The sequence below is a fragment of the Camelina sativa genome, chromosome 16 (assembly GCF_030686135.1).
Source record: "Camelina sativa cultivar CO46 ecotype springtype chromosome 16, ASM3068613v1".
NCBI lineage: Eukaryota > Viridiplantae > Streptophyta > Magnoliopsida > Brassicales > Brassicaceae > Camelina > Camelina sativa.
Window position 1 is genome coordinate 25989978 of NC_141895.1, and position 23328 is coordinate 26013305.

Consider the following 23328-nt stretch of genomic DNA (forward strand, 5'->3'; position numbering starts at 1 on the left):
CTTATTAAATTTTTAGACGATTTTCTTTTTTAGATAAGAATTTTAGTACATGTTTTTCGGCCGGATTTTTTGTTTTTGGTAGAAAGAATGACGCCGGATTTTATTCTATGTATAACATGACAATAACACAAACAAATTATATCACACACGCAAGTTTCCGTTTTGTTTTTGAGAATAAGTTTTTTGCAAATAAAAATTTCTATAATATAATTACATTTTTTCAAACAGTTATTTACACGATGTTAAATTTAAAATCTGTCATACCAAAAAAAAAAAACAAAACAAAAATTGAAAACAAAAACATATCTCTCCCTGATGTTACATAAGCCGCGATGATAAAACCAATTCTTTGAATTTTTCTTTTTAAGCTGAAATTTTGAGGATACTCTCTCTTTTTTTTTTTTTTTTTTCTTTCTTTTTTTTTTTGGGGTAGAATTCTCTAGTTAGGAAAAACATTTTTGTGACAACAACATTATATCTAAGCATTTTTTCCCCTAATCAAAATTTTTAACTCTTGATAGCTCCAAGAATGTTGGAAACATGAGCTGAAGGCTTAGAGCAAAACAGCTTCTTCAGTTCATCATACCTCTCCAAATCAAACTCATACTCATTCATCAACTTTCTCTGTTTAGCCTCGAACCTGCTTTGGTAAAACCCTTCAAAAGAAGGCTCTTTCGATGTCCTGAGGAAAAACGCGTAACCAGCCATAAAGTACATGGACGTGACATAGAAACAGATCGGCTCCATCACGTCCCACGAGAGTTCCCAAAAAGTTAGCCTCATGAACCCTGCGGTCTGTAGGATCAAGTAACCAAGACCAGCCCAGAGCTCTTTCCTCACCAAAGAATGCGCTTTCACATCAATCACTGCCTTTTCTGCTTCGAGCTCTTTCAACTCGATTCTCCGTGGGTCATTTGGGTTATGGATCTTTGGCAAAGGAAGCAGTCCTTCAATGGATTTTGTAACCTGATCAGACACAAGAGCAAAAGACAAAAACAGAAAATGTTTGGGTAAAACACGACCTCCACCACCTTCTTTTTGAGACACACAATTAGCACTCAAAAACACACAACAAAACACATCTATATGAATCAATGACTAGCTATAAAGTCAATCAATCCATCCCCATATCCCTGTTTCTGACTAAGATCTTTTCACCATTGACTAATCTCTCCACATAAACCCAACCCTCATGAATCAGATCATCATCTCTTATCAATTTTTTTCCATTTGGATTATCCTAATAACCCACCAAGACCATGTTAGTAAGACCAATCTCTGTACTCTCTCTCTCTTTTGATAATTTTGTTTGGGTTTGGTATCAAATCACCAAAATGGTGTTGACTCAATTGAACCCTAATCAAACCAATGGTTTTTTTTTTTTGGTTTTAGGAAATTTTAAAAGGTTGTGGTCTCTGTAGAAACTGTTCCTCTTTATCACCATCTCTCAAACTTGGGAACCTCCTATGGAACTCTCTGGTAAATAACACAGAGGTTTTTGATTCTCCTGTTGAAATTGGAAGCAAAAGAAAGAGATCCAACCGAAATAAAAATGGTATCAGTTTTCGATATCTTCCAAAAAAAAAAATCAAATCAAAAAAAAAAACTTTTCGGGAACCTAATTCGTTTTTCGATTTCTAGAGAGATTTTAAAATCTATCTCTTTATCTCTCCCAATTCAATCAATCAATCAATCAGCTGCATACTCAAGAGATTTTCACAAGATCAAAGATGATTTCAAATTGTGCTAAAACTCAATGGCTATAGGAAACGAAGAAAAGTACCTGATCAGGTCTAAGACAAACGGAATCTCCCAAAACGATGACGTTTGCTGAATCATCAAGCATCTTGGCGATTCTAGATCCTAGATCTGGATCTGAAGAACCTTCACCACAAACGCTAACAAACTCCGAATACGGCATCCAGCTTCTCCCCGTCTCTCTAAGCTTCGATTTCACAATCTCGATCTGCGCCGCTCTTAGCAGCTTCTTCATATCCCCAACCGTAAGACTCGTTTCCGTTGTCTCCGTCTCAGTCTCTTCCTTAACCGGAGGAGCAAGTCCGTCTAATCGAATCCGATCCTTACTCCCATCAATCTCACGGATCTTCTCAATCAAACTCTCACCAACAGGCATCTGCATAATCTCCGGCCTAATCATAGCAGTGTTATGCAAAAACCGCCGCGAAACACCCATATCCCCAGGCTCCGGTGCGATCCTCGCCGTATCGCCTGATTCCTTCGGAACTCTGGTTCGTACGGCTAACGAGGAAGAAGAGATACGACAATTCATAAGACTCTGCGACGCGACATTCGTCATGTTGAAGAGCTTCTTCGATAAAAGCTTCCTCATCGCCATTGTTGTTGAAAAAAAAAAAGCTCTCCCAAGAAACTTTGAGAGAGAGAGAGAGAGAGAGAAATAAAAAAAAATAAAAAGGAAATAAATCGTTTTTAATTTACGACTGAATAATGAAAGAATAGAGACTAAAAGGGTTTATATACTGTTACAATAACAACTAAAAATAAATAAATAATTTAATAAAAAAAAGAGACTCGTACACGTCAGCGTATATCGGAACGTACACGAAAATTTAATATTTACAGTAACGGAATATTCGTTTTTTTAGACACTTTTTGTTTTTTGTTTTTTCTTCCTTCTCGACGAGAAATATGGAGTTGATGAGAGCCGTACACGTGTTCGGGTTGGTATTGGTGATAGCATTGCGGTGCAGTTGTAGCCGTTGGATATTTTGTTTTGTTTTGGAGAGAAACCTAAATTAGTTCACAACGGCAGGCGAACAGAGTGGAAAGAAGAAGTAGGAAACGGAAAGACTTATTACGTACACGCAAGCAGACGTGGATCCACGTCCCTTTATTTATTTATTTATTTGTTATTATTTTTTTTTTTTACTTTTAACTAGCTTACTAGGTTAATTTTATAAATAGTCCACTATGTTATTCTTAATTATTAATTATTGACATTTTAATATATTTTAAATTTTAATTATCAGAAAAATTCATATCTATTTTTGTTAGTTTAATTTTTTATTTAGAAAATAAAGTTTGTAATATTTTGTTAACCTTGAAATAAACTTGGTCTAGATTGTTTACTTATTATTAAGTGTTTAAGAAAGTGTTATAAACGAACGTTGACCCCGTGCTTAACATCTAAAACACTTAATTGGAATCTAACTGATTTTAGATGCTTTATACGTTTACATAAAAAATTTCATAGATATGTTATTATAAATAAAAATTATATGAAAACATACATTAAAACACACAAAATATTAAATTAATAACCATGACTATGGATTTAAAAATTATAAATTAAAATCTTTATATTTGGAAATTGAAAAATTATACTAAACTTTTTTTAATTAATATAATAGTCTTTTTTTTTTGTAAAACCTTTTAGAATTGACTGAAACCACTTAAATCTATTTAATAATAAAAACGGTTAAAAATTAATCTTTTATAGTTTAAACAATCATCTATATATCACTAAAAATGGGGAAAAAGCCCGAAAAATACGCCATCTCATTTTTTTTTTAATTCCTCTGGTTATTAAATTTCCTAAAAAATATATGGTTTAATTTCCGTTGTCTTTAAAAACCTTCGTTTAATAATGGAAGATCCATACTTACGACATAACGACTGTTAACTCTAGTGATGAAAATGTTAATTATGGTTAAACTATAGCCCCACATGATTAATTAAAGGGAATTACAGACACTGTTGCCCTCTTTTTTTTTTCTCCAAAATCGATTTTGAGTTTTAGAATCCTAGAACCCTAAAAAAGTTTGGTTCTGAATTTCCCTCTAATATTGGGTATTAGCAAAGAACCCCAAATCAATTTCCCTCTAAAAAAGCTTTGGTTCTGAATCCCAAATCGATTTCTTCTAATACTCACTATTAAATTTCCCTCTAATATTGAATTTCCCTCCAAAAAAGCTTTGGTTTGTGAACCTCAAATCGATATCTTCTTTTGCCCTTTAATTTTCTGAATGTTTTAGGGTTCTGGTTCTAAAACTCGAAATCGATTTAGGTCGTATTTTATGTGATGCATGTTGATTTACATTTTCCAATGATCTCAAAAAAAGATTAGAAATTACAAAAAGAAAAAACAATACCAAAAATTCCGGACATTTGTGAACTTATGTGGAAAAAAGAGTTATGTAACGAACGAGAAACGTATAGTACTATAGAACAACATTACCAAAAATCTTGCACATACAACACATCACATTTGTGAAATGTTAGTGGAAAAAAGAATCATGGTTTCGACGGTTGAGAAAAATATAGTATAGAATGACCAGCAACAGCAAGTGGATCAAATAGATAAGCATTCACGTGTTTTTAATATGAAACAAATTTGCATCTAGACAGACATAATGGTAATTTATAAAAAAATTTGAGTAAGTGTTTTAGTTTTTTTTTTTTTTTTATAAAGATTTTTTAGTTTTCGAGTGAACCAAACGAATATCTTTTTAGGATCTAAAACTAATCCGTTGAAAAGTTTATATAAATCAGATAATCGTTTGTGTGAACAAAATAATATTTTTCTTCTAGTTTCCACCATATTATTAGTGCATATAATTTAGTGCATATAATTTATTGCATACAAGAAAAAAAGAATAATACGTTAACGTGTTTATGTGAAAGAAAACGTAATTAAAATGATGGCTATTTTGTAGTTTATACTTTTCGCATATGTTCCTCAAGCTTTAAGAAGTCTCCCGAGACTTTGGGAGCTATAATTCACAATTTGGTATAACTATTATAGTATTAGCAAGTTGTATACTGACACGTTCATAGTATTACAGCCACTAGTTACAAACTTATTGGAAGGTGACAAGCAATGTCCACATATATGCCACATAGTTTGGCAGAAAAAGAAAAATTCTAAAATTTATTACATTAGCAAATGGTTAATCGACTTACTTAGGTAGATGTGGTCAATTATTGTCTAAGATGTAATTAATTATGATTACACAATTATCAACTTTGTCTTGGGGCTAATGGTGATGCCAGCAAGTGGCAGTTGCCACTTATATTATTAGACCCAATCAATGCTACTTAATGATATAAATCCATCTTTTATATTATGCAAGAGGTAATCTAGTTTATGGGTTAACTGACTTAAACATCTACATGAAAGTATTTAAAAAATATGTTAAGTTGAACCCGTCAGAATTTAGAAAATAGACCATTTGGTTATATGTTAAATCTAGATGAAGTTTTAGAGGTCAAGATATGATTTATAAACATTTATCAAGATATGATTTATAAACATTTATCAAGATATGATTCATGAACTTTTGAAACACAAAGAAATATAACAAGTGGACTACTACTACTTCAGAATATCGTCACCATCTGCTTGTACGTGTCACGTGTGTGAATAGAGTATATCGCGACAAATCAAGTGCGTTCGTCCGTTTTAGTTGATATTTTATTTTATTGTCTTGAAGTGAATGTTCAAATTTTATAAACCTATATGGGTTAGATTTATTCGACTAGAATAGTTATATGGGTAACTTAAATACACGAAGAAGAAAACTCGTATATGGGTTTAGAGCCTACTATATTACTATTTAATCCATGGTGTTTCTTTTGTCATAATTAAAAAACACAAAACCAAACTGCAAAGTTTGTTTTTTTTTATAATTTGGTTTAACGTTTTTTTATTAAGTTATTTTCATTAACCATGTTTACAACGTACAAGATAGCGTCAGAAAGGCATATTCTTATGAGATGATAGACAAATATAAATGTATAATGAAAGGGAATATTCTTTGGACTCTAGCATCAACACCGTAAAGAGTAATCGATCTGAATTTTTTTTTTTTTAATAAGTCGAGTTCAGAGCATTTGTTTTAATAGTGATTCACATTACAATGCATAACAAACGATATAGATAACATATGAAATAAAAGGACATCATCGGAAGGTTCGCATTGCTTGTACCATCACCTTTAGACACGGGAAGTACTCCAAAACGGATGGATACAATTAACCATTTAATTGTACCTGACACCACTAATTGATTTCTATTTTATCAACAACGAAGAAAAAGAAACGGGAACATGTTTTAGACATTAGGTCACATACAAAGACAAGAAATTGATTCTCGATCGTTAAAATCTAATGTACGAAGATTTCATGTCGAACTTGATTTTTTTTTAATTAGTTAGTTTGGTTGTGAAAGCGATGGCTAGGCCAATATATGGGTTGGTGGCAAAATTTTTTTGACTTTTATGATTACGGTTTATGTAAAAAGCATGAATACAATGGTGATGATAACGATTGGGGTATTCTACAATCTAGACCATTGTCATTTTCTTGTTATCATTCATGGGAAGACTCTCGAATATAGAGTGAGGCCATCTTAGAGAGAAATCTTTATGATCATTTTAATTGGTTAGAGAATTATAAGAACATACATTTCTCAAGTTCGGATACAGTGTACCCAAAAGATATGGTCAAAAAATTACAAACAAGCTAAGTTCTGTGAAATATGTGTGGCGCCGCTAGCACTATTACAACATGTTATGTCATATGTTCTTAGATCCAATATACTTAGATCCAAGGTTTATGTACCAAGCTATAATTTCTGAATATCATAAAACTAAGCTTATTCCAACACATGTAATTAATTTTTGTGAGTGGTCTATTTCCTGATTATCGACTCAAACTCAGATCTAAGAGTAACTTCATATTATGTGCGTATTGCGCTCTGAATGACCATAACTCTTTTTTTTTTGGGGTGCATGCATGCTCAGAAAAAGTGACAACTATCTTAAGAGGTACATGTACATGTAAAAAGTGACCGACTACCGCTGCCTCTCTAAGAACCTAAAAGGGTGTCCACAGCAAAACAAGTTTTGAAGGATTGCAAAAGCAAAACCATCATGGGGCGGAAGTGCTTACCGGTTCGCGAGAAAAAAAGAGCAAGACGTCACCAAGCTAAGCACCACAAATTAAACATCCTCTTTATCAGTTTGTCTCCCAGTTAAGTGTTTTATTTTGATATATGTTTGACGTACACTTAATTTTCACTAAAGAAATTGTATGAGTTTATTATATGTACGTAGCTCATATTGTAGTTTTGTTTGAGTTTCTTTACATGCATGTTATAAAATTATGTACAATTTCTTAAATATATCTTTAATAAACATAATAAAAAGTGGTTACACTTAAAAATAAGGGAACACACTACTTTAGCATGTATACATAAACCCAATAAACACACAAATAAAACAAATAATCACTTATTTCTGTTAGCAATAAAAGTAGTAAGAGATACTAAAGGAGCCACCTTTTCCGAACTAAACCCTTGAAGATGTTGCCGTGCATCTCTCGTCAATCTCTTAACAAATTCTTTCGATTTCTCCAATCCCATTAACTTCGGATACGTTAGCTTTCCGAGGAGCTGATCTTTTCCGGCAGTTTTTCCCAATTCCTCCGAGGACTTCGTCTCGTCCAAAATATCATCCACCACTTGAAACAACAACCCAATGCACCTTGCAAACTTCCTCACTCTCTCAATCTGCTCATCAGATCCACCACCAATAATGGCTCCAAGAACCGCGGCAGTTTCCAACAAAACCGCGGTCTTATGGACATGGATAAACTCCAAATGCTCTAATCCAGCTTCGCTTAGGTCCACACCTTCACTGCTTATATCCATCGCTTGTCCCGCGACTAACCCTTTCGTGCCAATAGACCTAGCCAATTCTCTCACCGCCCATACCATTCTCTCCGGTGATATCTCTGCCGTCGTCATGTGCTCGAAGGCAAGAGACAAGAGAGCCCCACCGGAGAGAATAGCCACTCCTTCACCATATACTTTATGCGTCGTTGGCTTCCCACGGCGTAGGTCATCATTGTCCATACAAGGTAAATCGTCTTTGATAAGAGACATCGTGTGGATCATCTCAACCGCACAAGCGGCTGGCATTGCTGCATTCTCTTTGCCACCTACCAGCTCACAAGAAGCGAGACAAAGTATTGGCCTAACGCGTTTCCCAGCAGCAAGAATCGCATAACGCATGGCCTCGTGGATCTTGAGTGGCTCGCCGACAGGAATGGCTTCCGCTAGAGCTTTGTTAACTGATTCGGCTTTGCTCATCATGTACGGATCAAATTCAAACGTCAAGTCGTCATCTGATACGATATCTTCATCTTCTTCGTCTTTGGGAGAATCAAGAAACTCGGCTACTTCTTTTTGGGATAAAAACGCAGCCTTGGCCCGAGTTTCCAGAGAAGGCTGGAGGAGACGGGCTAGCCTCGGTTTAAGATTCGTGAAGAAGAAGTTAATGGAGAGAATGAGAAGTGAGAGATAGAGAAAAAGAATTTGAGGTTCCATTTCATCAAATAAAATAAAAAAACTTCTTTCTCGAGTTATTTGTCCCATTAGTCTATTTTATAGGGAGATTTATGTATATGTCAACCGGACTTGAGAGTGATGTTGATATCTTCCCGTAACGCTTTAGTTGTTGCCGATTAGAGAAGGAAGACGTCTCATCTTCATGTCCTCAATTACGTAAAAGAAAGCAGAACCCAAAAAACATGGACCTCGTGAGAGACTACTTCATCTTCTCTGCACGTTTCCTTTATATTCTTTCAAGCACTAATCTTCATTAACACGCATTATTTACTTGAACTTGATACAACTTCACGTCCTCTTTATTTTTAATTTTATTAATATATATGGATTTGATTCTTTAGTGTCCACCTTAGGAGTCCCCCCAGTTCAAGCATTTCGATATTCACTTACAAACGTGTCTGTTATGTCTTGTGTGATCATTCACCATTAGCAAGACCATGATAAAGTTTGGCGAAAAATCCATCAAACTAGTATTACTCTATTTATAAAAAAACTATTTGATGAACTTTTGAAGTAGTTTACATAATTTGGTTTTATTATGCCGCGGTAAAGTTCCTTTTTAATATAATTTTTATTAGTAGAAATATAAAAAAGGTTTCTAAAATTTAGTTAAAAAAAAAAATATATATATATATATATATATATATATTTGTTTAGACATTAGTAGTTTAATTTTACTATTCGAATCATATATATACATGCATACATTGATAAATACATGTTATATATTAGTTTTATATTTTTATACCCCCTACATATTTAGGGTATCCAAGGGTTGGGCTAAGCTTGTGCCTTTCGAAACATACAGTATTCATTTTTGAAAGTGCATTAACCAAAACCAAAACGCAAGAAGAAATTATATGTTTGGTCTTCTGTAAAGCATACCCGATATAAAGGAAAAAAATGTTCAAATGTCTAAATATTTTTGTTTGTACATTAATTTTCAAATATGAAAACATAAAGAAATACTACAAACAGTTGTTTAAAAATTTAACAAGCTACAAAAATTATCGGAAGTGTATTTAAGAGGATTTCGTTTTTCATCCACATGACAAAATTATATAACGATGTCGCTGGTATTTGACTACTTAATCATTATGTTATGCATATGTTTTGCATATATTTTGCATTGGGTTATATAAATCCTAAAAACCCTAAAAATAAGAATAAACTTTAAAGAAAAAAATCAAATTAATCACTTTACCTGAAGAGCAGTAAGATGTTCTTGGTAGAAATTATTAACAGGAATATCAACAAACTTAGCTTCAAGCTTATAACAAACTTTGCTCTCAACAAGACAACTCCTAATCTTATGCCCTGGGTGGTAACTTTTTGTCTCAGGCTGTGTCCGATTATTTGTGTGACCGTTAGGCAGTAGTATTGGCACTACTCCTTCTCGACACCTTGTGGTGCTGAGACGAGCTTCCCATGTCTATCTTCTTCCTTTTTGAGTTTCGATCACTCTAGTCACCTTAGATGGTGTTTCCTGTATTATTTTTCATTAAAAACAAGAGATTGTTAACACTGACAATTAAGAGATAAAATGGCTAATAATGGTATAAAAACATAAAACAGACAGTTAAAACAACAAAACAAGTTACCTGTAGTTTGTAATATTTTACAAGAGGATGGTCAAATGCTGGCTGTCTGTTTTTGTCGATGCATTCGACAATTAATATCACCATCGGAAATGTATTTAAGAGGATTTTGTTTTTCATCAACATGACGAAATTATATAACGATGTCCACAAAACAGATAAAATAAAAGAGAACACTCCAGAGTGGTGAACGTGTTTCACAGTAACTCTAAAAACAGCATTCCTTAATCTTAACACTCCGTCAGAAAACATCACCACCTGGACCTCTTCTTCAGCGGCCATACCTATTATTCTTCTCGGGGCCAGATTTTGCCTGCTGCTTTTGTACACAATGTTTGAAATCCACTTTTGCTTCTGGGGTGATGGCTAGAAAGATTTTATAGCCATTTTTTCTTAAGATTTCCATGGCAACTTTGAAATCCCTATCTCCTGAAGATAGAAGAAACAAACTTAGAAGGAGACCCCTTCAGTATATGTCTCTGAATGTCTTGGATGATCATCCTGTCAGCAAATCTCTTTTACACGCTCATAGTAGTCTCATTCTTCCTCTGGGGTTTTATCACATTTATAACACGACTTGCGACTGTACCTGTTTGAATTCTGCACCTCAAACCCTTCAGAATTTAGGAAGCCTATGTTGTCGTTGATAAACGGGAGGTAGATGTTTCCTGCTGCGAACTTTCTTTTAGAAAGATGAAGCCTCTTATCTACTGTTCTTAGATGATTAGTCTTGCCAATTATCTTCTTATTGGCTTGTCGCTGTGTTTGCCTGTTCTGAACAAATGATGAAATCCTAGAAAGCCTTTAGGATTATTCCTAAGTTATCAAAAAAAAAAAAAGATGAAATCACAAAGCACGCAAGTCTCTGCAACTATTGTTTCTTCCTATAAGTTTTCATCTCCGAGATTGCTTATAAATGCTTATGGAGAAGATGAAGAAGACAATCTTTACTTTTATAGTTGATCTTCGATGAATAAGGTCAAAGCAAGAAGGAGAAGACAAAGGTGGAAGCTGTTAGAAACGTTTCTAAAGATGACACTTTGTCGCTTCTTTCACAATTCTCTTCTTTCACAATTTAACTTCACCATAAAGAAAAGCTACCTTATTGTAACACCCCGACAACCAATTTTAGTAGGCCACACGTCTTCTCTTGGTTCGTGAACCTATCGTTATTCGACGACCGATACGTTATGTCTATGAAGCTTGAAAAAACTTGTTTACCGACTCTATAAATCATGTGAATCACCACGTGATTTTTCTTCATATTTTGTTATCATTCACACGGTATCAAAAATCACTTTCTCATAGGTCATCTATCCTGAAATTGTTCAAGCTCGAATACACTTAACTCTAGACTTCTCATGAGATGGTTGAACCAAGAGATAAGTGAACTTTGATGACATAATGGTCAAATCAATTGTATTAGACCTCTATGCATGTATCATTATATTTTGTAAATTCGATGTGTTACACTTAAATTCTTGATAAGAGATAACCAAGATGTAGTGTAAAATTTGTTAATATATATGTGAAATATATAGTCTGATAAGAATTTGTGATTCAGGGGATCCCGAAGATGTTTGAGGAGATGCATATGCCAAAGGAGACAATGATGTTCAAGATTCGTAATCCAAAAGGGAACAAGTCATGGAAGGTTATGTATAAGGTCACTGGTACACAAACAAGATATTCATTGCTGGATGGATCTGATTGGTCAAAGAGTTAGGTTTAGTGGTCGGAGATGTTTGCACATCCAAGCTCATCAAACCAACCGACTCAAAAGTATAAAAAAGGGATTTCGTGATTATGCTGTTGAGGTGATCACAGATGATGATGATGATGCTGATGATATATTTGTGGTGATCTCAGACGATGATGATGATGTATGCGAGGAGTGAGGTGATCTTCAGTTTTATCAATCTCTGAGACTCTAGCTAAATGTGTCAGGAAACCAATCTTCATTATGTATGGTGTGTTATTACAATATTGTTTCTCTTGAGTTTTTTTTGTGTTAGTACATTGTTTTTTCTCTCCTGTTTGGACTTTACAATTCTATCAAGTCCGATAGAGATCACATCATCAATCACCAAATATTGAAGCCACTAGAGCCACATGATATGTATAACGAAACAATAAACTAATGAAATAGCACATGATAAATCAATAGTATCAAGGTTAGCCAAAAAGACAGAACACACTAATAAATAAATATCATAAGTGAGCTGTACAAGCAGTATGGTCTCAAAACACCAAAGATAAAATCAAACATAAAAAGCAAACTCCAGAGTAATGTATAAAAAGGATCAACGAATCTCTCTTTCCTAAAAAAACCAATAAACTATGTTCAAGGCTTATATCCATAGGTACGGGTATAACTGTCATCCCTCTTGTTGTTTCTGAAAGCACAGCAACCAACAGAGTAGACAATGATGAGGAAGACAAGGAAGATGATGTTTACGATCGCAACTTTCTTCCATGCGCTCTTGACGTTGTCTAGTAGACCCGCTTTGCAAGATTCACAATCGAAGCAGAGCCTGTCTTTCGCGTTGTCCCAGGTTTGGCAGTCTGGATGAGCAAGTGTTCCCGTTGTGTTCTTGTTCCAGGTTGTGGGGTTTACGTACTCGAATCCACATGCATCTGAGGGTTTGCAGCAACCGGACTGTAACACAAAAGAAAGATTCGTTAGTTAAGTTATAGCCGCCTTAAGATTATTCACAAAGATTCAGCTTCAGAAACTATCTAACAAACTAATAACATACAAAAGTGCTAAGAACAGAGCGTAACTAAGTTACTAATTAAAGCTTGCATCTTAAGTAAGAATCAAACACTTGGAGATCACTACAAAAAAAGTCAATCCTTTACAATAATTTGATCAAAATTAAGAACTAAGGCATATGTCTATGGGTTCAGATTCACAAATTCAGATTCTTAATAAAAAAAAAATTGAAACTTTGAATCAAAAAGTACACCTTTTGTGTTAAAAAATCAAAAGTTCAAGAATCACAAAAAGAGAACTTTAAGGATCAAAAAAGTTCAATCACTTTCTAACTCTCTGATCACAAATCACTAAAAACCACAAAAATAAGAATAAATTTTAAAAGACAAAAATTAAATCAAACTATTTACCTGAAGAGCAGTAAGATGTTCTTGGTAGAAATTATTGACAGGAACATCAATAAACTTAGCTTCAAGTTTAGAACAAACTTTGCTCTCAATAAGACAACTCCTAATCTTATCCCAGTTTTTACCATTGTTAACACGATTCTGCAACCAATCAGAGTAATCACCAAGTCTATACTCTTTATAACCTTTCCCAGCAATAGCTTCACCTGCGCCTTTGTTTGTAACAACAAAGGCGAAAACTGTTATACAGAACACAAGGAGAATCAAGAGAAACATGACAAAGAGATAAAACCAAAGAAGCCATGTGACTCTGCAACATGAACCGATCAAACCAGCTATGGCTACAACCATGAGAAAAACTCCAAGAGCAATCACGGGTTTGTCTAGGAATCTTTCACACTCTGTTGACCCTTTTTGGCTTAGCCAGATTCCTCCAGCTAAGATTGGGATCGAGAGGAGAAAGACTAGGAAGTTGAGTATACCAACAAGGTTGTTGCTACAACGAACCATGGTTGATTGATTTGATTGATACTTTGAGGGAAGCTTAAGATAAGAAGATGGAAACAGAGAAAAAGATTGAGAATTTGAGGAACCCAGAGACGTGTTTAGGTGAGTTGGGAGAAATAAGTTTATATATAGAGATGATTGAAACGCGTGGAAGTGAGGAAATTTGCAGAGAAGTTTCGTTTGTTTTGTGTCCTTCCTTTATTTGGCTTCTTGTCTTAAGGAAGAGTAGTTGGAGACTTGAAGACTTTGGTTTGGTTGCATTGGAAGAAGGACTCTTTAATTTCCACGCGCTTTATAGCGAGTGCTCGAGATTTTTTCTGGATAATGCTTTAATTGGAATAGTTAGTAGTATTTTATTTTCTTTTTTATACTATATAATATTTTTCTCCATATTTGATCTTATCTTATTTATGAATAATGACTTTTTTTTATTATATATAGCTGTCAAAAAAAAAAAAAGAATTATGAATATAAGTTTATTGCTAACTATATATAAATTTATCGACCAACATATGTTTTTTACAATACAAAATTTATGATATAAAATTATATAGACATATATAAGTTTTATTTATAATATATGATATCACTAATTGGAATTTTTTTGAAAATTTTAAAATATAATCAGTTTTTGTTCGTTCTATATTGTCTAAAACCCCTATGTCAAATCAAACCTAAAAGAAAAGTATTAAGGTATTGAAAGATCAAGTAGCTTTCACTTTTATATGATTATCTTATTTCTACTATGTTAAATTAAGAGTGCTATTTTTCCTTTTGTTTTTTACTTGCTTGAGAGAGTTGGGAAGGTTTTAAAAGTTCAATTTGTTAATTGTTTACCCGTATGTTTTGGTCAACGTTTTACTCGTATTTTTGTTACGCCACTGGAAAAAATAGCAATTTGTTTTTATGCTTTTGGAGGCTGCGTTGCTACCTAACCTACTAATGGAAATTAGATAATGAGAAATAGTTATTCAAATTACATGAACTCTTGTTTAAAAACATATTCAAATTAGATTTATTTGAATCCGCATGACAAATGTTGTTTACCAAAACAAATTTGTAACTGTGGTTTGATTTACTATTTAGATTACAACTAGGATCTGAAGTCTGAACAATATTTAATTTTTTGGCCAATACCTGCATATAAAAAAACCAAGATTTATAGTAACTGTGTAATAATGCCTTTTCTTATTTTATGATTAGTAATTTATTATATTATTATTATTATACTTTTTTAAATTTTGATCTTTTTAGTTTTAGGATTTGTAATTTATTTTCTAATTTTATTTTTATTTTGTATACTTTTATATAGATTTTTGGGGGAAAAATATAGTCCTTCTGTTTTTAGAATTTGTAGTTTTTGATATAATTTCTTTTCTACGTATCAAAATTTAATCGACAAATATGAGTCATGACATTGAATTTATTGATTTTGCCCAAAAAAAAAAAAAAAAGACATTCAATTTATTGATCAAGATATTCATTAATATCTAAACCAGATAAAATAATTGATGGTCCTCACTTTTTTCTTTAGTAGTAGCTAAAATCTTTTTTACGATAATCGTGTTTAAAAAAAAAAAAAAAAAAAAACGATAACCTTAGTTAGATTCAATCCGACCAAAAAATATATTGTAATCGCTAAGAAATATATCGATATGTATTTATACACAGATATATTTTAAAAATGATAATTTATTAATTATGGATTTAATTTCGTACTTTATTATTTTACCAATGTTAGTTTTGTTTTTTTTCCCCACCATCTCCACATCAATATATTTATTTTATCTTTTTCCAATAACAACCGACTACACTATTGGGTCTTCATAACATCTCAGGCTCACCAGTGGGTCTTCATAACATCTCAGGCCCAATTAAAATATCCAGAGAGAAACAAAACTAACGAAAAACAGTTAAGGGAACAAACAACACGAATTCCCCAAAAACAAAAAAGATAAAAGAAAAAAATGAAGAATGTGAATCGAGTCTTCTTCTGCAAATCACTCTCTCTCGTCTTCCTCGTTCCTTCTTTCACTCGTTCCACTCTCCGATTCACTTACTCCTCCGCCTCCGCCTCCGCCTCCGCAGCTTCTTCTTCTCCTAACCGTGCGATTCACTGCATGGCTTCCGATTCCCCTCAACCCGGACATGGTTCCGTCTCTCTTCCTTCTCCTAATTCCGCGGCGGTTCCCACTTCTTCCGCTTCTTCCGCCATCGATTTCCTCTCTCTCTGTACTCGCCTCAAGGTAAGCTTTGAATGCTCTGCCTTACGTTTGTTTTGGGAAAGATCCGGTGGATTCTGTGGTTATACAGCGTAATGTAATGTTGATGCGTTGTGTTCTTGTTGATGGATTGTATTGGAATCTGAATTCGTTGGGGGAATGATACGATTCTCAAGCCTATGTGGTTGCTTTTGAGGATCTAAGTCCTCACTGATGTGTTTTTTTAATGTGAATCTGGGTGTGGTTTTGTTTCCTGCTTCGTAGATTACATTAACCTTGGTCCTCACTGATGTGTTTTTGCTAAGATTCTGGTGGTTTCTGTGATTACGCCATTTCTTCTCTGGCAAGTCTCATTCGTGTAATCTTTGAGAAAGTATGATTTTATATAGATGTTGGTTTCAAACCTCTAATGCAATGTTGTTGTAGTGTTTATAAGATTATGCTTGTATAGATTTATCATTTATGTGGAGGCTCGTTACCAATGTAAGATGGATATGTGTGGAGTTCATACTGTTGATGAATTGTGGAATTTGATGCAATTGTGTATCTGTTTATAAGATCATTTATGTGGATGTTTGTAACCAATGTTAAGATGGATCTGTGTGGAGATATCTTCACACGTGTCATGCTTGATGATTTAACTTAAAATCTGTAGTGCGTTGCAGAAATGAAACATTGTCAAGTTGTAAAATTTATGTGGCTGCAATGCAACTGTTGATGGATTGTAAAAATTCGTTTGGGAAATGAAACGAGTTTAATCGACGTGGTTACTTTTATGATCTGTGATTACTAAAGTCCTTGTAGATATGAAGTTTTCCGGTGTTGTTATGTGAATCTAGTTTTTTTTGGCTTTGTTAGCTGCTTTATCTATAAGAATTTGTGTGTTGTATCCTTTAGTAAACCACCTTTTGTATATCAAATAGACAACTCCAAGAGCTGGATGGATAAAAAGAGACGTAAAAGATCCAGAATCAATAGCGGATCACATGTATAGGATGGGTCTTATGGCTCTAATTTCTTCAGATATCCCTGGTGTTAACAGAGACAAGTGAGATTCATGCTTGCTTCGTCTTTATTTTCAAGCTCAACCGCTGGAATTTAAACTCATTCATATTTGGTTTCTTTTTACAGATGCATGAAAATGGCAATTGTTCATGACATTGCAGAAGGTTAGTTCTTTCACTTCTTTTTAGAGTGTACATCACAAATCACAAGTTATTTAGGAATGATTGTTTGAATTCGATAATTGTTGTTGGAACAGCCATTGTAGGAGACATTACACCTTCTTGTGGGATCTCAAAAGAAGAGAAAAACCGAAGAGAAAGTGAAGCACTTGAACACATGTGCAAACTCTTGGGTGGAGGAGAAAGAGGTCCGTTCTTTTACATATCTTCGTTCTATCTTCTTGTGGCTCATTTGCATAGACACTTATCACTACTACCATTATATATATTTACGCGGTAACTGCAGCCAATGAAATCGCTGAGCTTTGGAGAGAATATGAAGAGAACTCTTCACCTGAAGCCAAAGTTGTTAAAGATTTCGACAAGGTTGAGATGATACTACAAGCTTTGGAATACGAACAAGGTAATGACCTCAACAAAAATCCTAATTTGAGAATGAGTACAGACTAAATCTCATATTGTTTGTTTGCTATTTTAAACAGCGCAAGGGAAAGATCTAGAAGAGTTTTTCCAATCGACCGCAGGTATTTGCTGTTGTTATTTAGAATCCAAATACATAAATCTCTATATGGTTGAAGCCTTTTTAAACTTGTTGATTCATTCAGGTAAGTTCCAGACTGATATAGGCAAGGCTTGGGCGTCGGAGATTGTTTCAAGAAGACGAAAGCAACATTAGTTCTCACGTGATACTTTTTTTTCTTTAATTGGTTTCTTAACGTCTAGTTCTCATCGGAGTTAAAAACTCTCGTACGTTTCAAAATTTAATCTTCGTTGCTGTCTTTTACGTTTCAATAGCGATCTTTTTACTAGTGACTAGTTATTGGTAGCTAGCTAATGAAGATCAAAATACTTAATCAAGCTCGCAATTTTCTTTCATTAAAAAAAAAGTATTGGATCTGTGTTATCATACTTTTTTTTTTTTTTTCCAACGTGTGATTCTTTTATATAAATGAAATAAAATGTAGACTAGATAGTTACCGACTCTCGTCTAGGCGTGGAAATTTTTTGTGTTCGTATCTCCTACTGCAAGCCGCTCTCTTGCCGATTCTTTTAAAACCAGAAGGTTTCCTCTTCTTTATAAGCATCACAAAGCCTCAATTTCAGATCAAGGAGAGTTTCCGCTGGAGCAAGAACATCCTCATATGTTTCATCGATCATATTCTGGAGTTCCTTGATAAGTTTCTCCGCATTTGTTTGAGTAGATTTCTTCCCAAAGGAGATAATTCGTCTTTTGTCTAACATGAATTTTTTTCCCGGACTTGATGGAATAGAGGCTAGGAGGGGTCTATGATCAGAACCCCACATCTTCAAATACTCCACACCAGTGTGTGAAAATATGTTGTGCCACTCTTTGTTCCGAGAGAGGTTTGTTTGTCTTCCATAAACGAGCGGTCATTCTTGGTTTCACAAAGAAACGTAAAACTTGGAGAATACATCTTGTGCATTTCTTCTAATCTACGGGTTGTGGGTTCGGCTCTTGCCCCTTGGCAATTCCACGATAGAATCCTCATGAATGTGGTGATCTTAAATGGGGTTTGAGTTTTCTTTTTATCCGATTTAATAACCTTACTTTAACGTAGACAGAAACACCTCAATGAGAGGGAGTAGAAATCACATAATCATTTTGATTTGTTTGAATCAAATTCGGGTAACGGCGGCGAAGCGTCCGGTTTACTCGGGAGACCTCGACGTGTTTGAGGAAATGAGTTCACTCAAATGGAGAGAGGCAACTCCTTGAAGAAGTCCAAAACAGAGGCAGATCTTAGCAAAAGCTAGAACAGAGACTAATGAAGCCGTTGTAACTTCATAATAATCCAGAGAGAAGGGGAGATCTCCAAGTGAGAAGAGTTTGTGTCTAAAGGTGACAAAAATACTGTAGATCTACTACACCAACTGAGTTCAGATCCAAAAAAGCAAGATGGGTGTGGCGGATCCAGGAGAAAAATTTACATGGGGCACAGCTGATGAATACTAATGAAGAATTTTTTTTAGAAATATTAAGACAAGGCCAAAACATAAAATATGATAAACAATTGTAGATGAGAGGCATTGAACCCTCCACCTTTGACATAATATGTGGCACTTTTTACCAAATGTGCTAAGATATTTTATACACAATAGATCAAACTGAAGAATTATCAAGAATGAGTGTGGGGCACGTGCCCCACCTCCTTTACACATAGATCCGCCCCTGGGTGAGACGAGGAGGTGGAGCTGTGGAGGGGGGCTCAGATCTGTTGTCGGAGATCCGTTGTCACAATTTTTGACATGGTCTCCATACACTTCACCTTTAGAGAGAGGGAAAAAGCACGGGGCTGGACTGCGGCTTAGCAAGAGCTAAAAGAGTGGCGGAGGAAATGAGATCGGAACTTGGATCCAAAGCCCTCCGGGCGTAGTCTTTCTATAAAGAATATGTTATACTGTAGCTTATATATGTCGTCATTACATTATCGGGAAAATATAATAGATTGGTTAAGATCTGATTGGCCAATTCGTTTTCAATTACTAGTTTAGCGCACTTCTTACATGCATCAACTTCGACCAATTCATTTTCCTACACTACAGTCTACACTGAATACCATCAATTGAAATACTAAAATTATTTTACATATAATAAATGCGTAGAGACTTTGGTTGCAGATTTTTTACGGTAAAAAAAATCTGTAAAAGTTTGTGATTGTTATTTTTATGATAGTCCTTGTTTCCTTGATGCAGAATTAATTATGAAAAACTGGATTTCAAAATAACGAATTTTTTATTTGTTTGTGATTTATTCAAAATAGATTTGTGAAAAATTATACATAGATTGAATAAGAGGTTTTCAATCAATATGAAAAAAAGAGAAAATACACAATATTTTATTATTATTTATTTTCTAAAGTCCAAAAATCATCACTATTTTGGAGAATAGACAGTTCGTTATGGTTATTGGTTTTCTCTACCCATGACCCTACTCCATGCATAATCTTCCCCCCCCCCCCCCCCCCCCCCCCATTCACGGATTCACCAAGGTGCACTTTAAAGGAAATTGCCAGATATTGATTAACAACTTAAACAACTTAGATTTGTGAAAAATTATACATAAATTGAAATAGAGGTTTTCAATCAATATGAAAAAAGAAGAGAAAATACACAATATTTTATTATTATTTAGCCTCTTATTTGTAAGTTTTGTTGGAGATTGGTTTCAGGTTAGCTATCGGTTTACTCTAATTGCAGTTGGTTTCGTCATGGTTATAGGTGACTTGGCCGTGAAGCTGTTTGGTCAATATGTCAATCCCGTAAGATCAGCAAAGTTAATATAGCTTTCCTTGTATGTATAGATATGATTCGTATGGATCTGCTCTCTCGAGTATATATGTTTTTGTAAATCAAGTCATAAGGGACACACAGAAAACTTTGGAATCTCTGTTTCTTCATGGTATCAGAGCTTGAATCATTTTTGTGAAATTAAAGGTTTTTCTTATCGTTTTTTTCACGACAATGACGGACGGACAGACTCAGACGAACCTGAATGGGAATTTTCCCACGAACCCGAATGGCACTCCTGCCACGAACCCGACGAATCTGACGAACGAAGTGAGAAGAACTATCTCACCCTATGATTTGACTTCAGCTGATAATCCTGGCGCTGTGATCTCACATCCACTGTTGAAGGGAGCCAACTATGATGAGTGGGCGTGTGGAATGAAGACAGCATTGTGTTCTCGAAAAAAGTTTGGATTTCTCAATGGAGCAATTCCCCGACCTGAAGAAGGATCTCCAGATCTAGAAGACTGGTGGACGATTCAAGCACTACTTGTGTCTTGGATAAAGATGACAATCGATCCGGTGCTTAGGTCGAATATCTCACATCGAGATGTTGCTAAAGACCTCTGGGATCATTTGCAAAAACGGTTCTCGGTGATGAACGGACCAAAACTGATGCAAATCAAGGCTGAACTCGCTGGCTGCAAGCAAAGGGGGCTGTCCATCGAGAATTATTATGGCAAGTTAACAAAAATTTGGGATAGCATGGCTGCGTTTCGTCCTTTGCGAATCTGCAAGTGTGGCAAGTGTGTGTGTGATCTTGGCACCTTGCAAGAAAGAGATCGTGAAGAGGACAAAGTTCATCAATTCCTCTTTGGGCTTGATGATACTTTGTATAGGACTGTGCGATCAAGTCTTATTTCTCGTACTCCGGTGCAGCCTTTAGAAGAAGTGTATAACATTGTGAGGCAAGAAGAAGACTTGCTCCGCAATGGCACAAAAGGGTTGGAGGATCAACAAGACGTGAGTGCCTTTGCTGTTCACATGCGGTCACGCTCAAACTTCTCTCAAATGCGGAGTGATGACAAGGATAAAGGTGTGGTGTGTAAACATTGCAATCGTGGAGGGCACGCATCGGAGAGTTGTTATGCTATCATTGGATATCCGGAGTGGTGGGGAGAGCGTCCTCGCAGCCGTTCTGTACCAGGACGTGGTCGTGGTGGAGCAAGCTCCAATGGAGGTCGAGGACGCGGGTCTGCAGCATATGCTAACCGTGTTTGTGTTCCGAACCTTGACGTAACAGAACACGCCAACCATGTGGTGACTGATCGTGATCGTGAGGGTCTCACTTTAACTGAGGATCAATGGCGTACCATCAAAAGGGTCCTCAATGCTGGCAAGGACGAGCCCACCGAAAAGTTAACCGGTAAGTCCAACGTTCCCTCTTGGATTATGGATACAGGCGCCTCTCATCATTTGACAGGAAAGTTTGATATTCTTACAAATGTAAGAGATATGCCTCCGGTTTTAATTATTTTGGCTGATGGTAGAGAAAGGGTTTCTGTGAAAGAAGGGACAGTTAGACTTAGTTCAGATTTGGTTATGAATTCAGTCTTCTATGTTGAGGAGTTTCAATCTGATTTGATTTCAATTGGACAATTGCTGGATGAAAACCGTTGTGTTTTGCAAATGACTGATCACTTTCTTGTGGTTCAGGACCGCACTTTGAAGACTGTGATTGGGACGGGTATTAGAGCAGGAGGAACTTTTTACTTTCGTAGTATGGAGATCGCAGCATCAGTCACTACGAAAGAGGAGAAGGCGTATGAGCTGTGGCATAAAAGGATGGGTCATCCTTCTGCGAGAGTAGTCGGTTTACTTCCTGCAATTTCTGTTTCTGTTTCTTCTTCAAGTTTAAATCAAGCGTGTGATATATGTCTCCGCGCAAAGCAAACTCGAACTTCATTTCCATTGAGTATGAATAAGACATCTCGTATTTTTGAGTTAATCCACTGTGATTTATGGGGACCTTACCGCACAACTTCTCATTCTGGGGCCAAATATTTTCTGACAATAGTAGATGATTATTCTAGAGGAGTTTGGTTATATTTGTTGGCTGAAAAACGTGAGGCTTCTGGTCATTTAAAAAATTTCTTAGCTTTAACAGAGCGTCAATTTGGGGTGCAAGTTCAAACAATACGCAGTGATAACGGTTCAGAGTTCATGTGTTTAACAAAGTTTTTCCAAGAACACGGTATTCTTCATGAACGTTCGTGTGTTTCTACGCCTGAGCAGAATGGCAGGGTTGAAAGAAAACACAGACACATTCTCAATATTGCGAGGGCTTTACGGTTTCAAGCGCAACTGCCTTTAAAGTTTTGGGGCGAATGTGTTTTAACAGCGGCTTACTTGATTAATCGAACTCCCAGCTCTATTTTGAACAACAAAACTCCGTATGAACGTCTTCATAAGAAGCCTCCTCAGTATGGACATTTAAAAGTTTTTGGGAGCTTGTGTTATGCTCACAATCAAAAACGTCACGGCGACAAATTCGAGTCACGAAGTCGACGGTGTTTGTTCGTTGGTTATCCAAATGGTCAAAAAGGTTGGAGATTGTTTGATTTAGAATCACAAGAATTTTTTGTCTCACGAGATGTGGTCTTCTCCGAATCTGAATTTCCATTTTCTCCAAGCTCGACAATGGAGGTCTCTCACGTTGATGAAGAAGATACACCAAAGTTGTGGGCTTCAATTTCTAGTGGCCCATTACAAGAAGAACATCTTAATGTCCCTCAAGGCCCGTTACAATATTCAGGCCCAAATGAAGAAAGTCAAGGTCCACGTGACTTTGAGACCACGTCTTCATCTTCCAATGACTCTCCTGCGGCTACGACGGAAGCAGAAACCTCGCCGGTGCTCACTCCCTCTGGATCAGCCTCGCCACCGGAATTAAGACTAGATTCCGATTTGACAGCTTCAACCTCTACAGTTGCAGCTCCAGTTAACCGGCCAAGTTCTCGTCGGAATAAACGTTCGAAAGCGACGGTTGGTGGTCC

General features: G+C 35.5%; 4 protein-coding genes across 5 annotated transcripts; 1 reads left to right on the forward strand and 3 right to left on the reverse strand.

The window, feature by feature from the left end:
• Positions 1-455: 455 nt before the first annotated feature.
• Positions 456-2487, reverse strand: LOC104752010 (calcium uniporter protein 3, mitochondrial). Of its 2 annotated transcripts, none has more exons than XM_087491400.1 (2): positions 1784-2487; positions 456-1507 (listed from the first exon to the last, which is right to left on the reverse strand). In XM_087491400.1, exons 1-2 carry the CDS (start codon positions 2354-2356, stop codon positions 1448-1450), a joined length of 633 nt encoding a protein of 210 aa, XP_087347526.1. In that variant the 5' UTR covers positions 2357-2487; the 3' UTR covers positions 456-1447. The 2 variants fall into 2 exon arrangements, with proteins under 2 accessions (XP_087347526.1, XP_010472374.1); XM_010474072.3 differs by having other exon boundaries at positions 456-966; positions 1784-2463.
• Positions 2488-7151: 4664 nt separating this feature from the next.
• On the reverse strand, positions 7152-8585 carry LOC104752011 (heterodimeric geranylgeranyl pyrophosphate synthase large subunit 2). The gene has a single exon (XM_010474073.3). It carries the CDS (start codon positions 8414-8416, stop codon positions 7268-7270), a length of 1149 nt encoding a protein of 382 aa, XP_010472375.1. The 5' UTR covers positions 8417-8585; the 3' UTR covers positions 7152-7267.
• A 3577-nt stretch (positions 8586-12162) lies between these two features.
• On the reverse strand, positions 12163-13924 carry LOC104752012 (tetraspanin-8). Its single transcript, XM_010474074.3, has 2 exons — positions 13114-13924; positions 12163-12646 (listed from the first exon to the last, which is right to left on the reverse strand). Exons 1-2 carry the CDS (start codon positions 13618-13620, stop codon positions 12332-12334), a joined length of 822 nt encoding a protein of 273 aa, XP_010472376.1. The 5' UTR covers positions 13621-13924; the 3' UTR covers positions 12163-12331.
• A 1551-nt stretch (positions 13925-15475) lies between these two features.
• LOC104752013 (uncharacterized) lies at positions 15476-17927 on the forward strand. Its single transcript, XM_010474075.3, has 7 exons — positions 15476-15863; positions 16763-16887; positions 16971-17008; positions 17101-17211; positions 17310-17426; positions 17506-17547; positions 17629-17927. The coding sequence occupies exons 1-7, from the start codon at positions 15585-15587 to the stop codon at positions 17697-17699; spliced, it is 783 nt and encodes a 260-aa protein (XP_010472377.2). The 5' UTR covers positions 15476-15584; the 3' UTR covers positions 17700-17927.
• The last annotated feature ends 5401 nt before the right edge of the window (positions 17928-23328 follow it).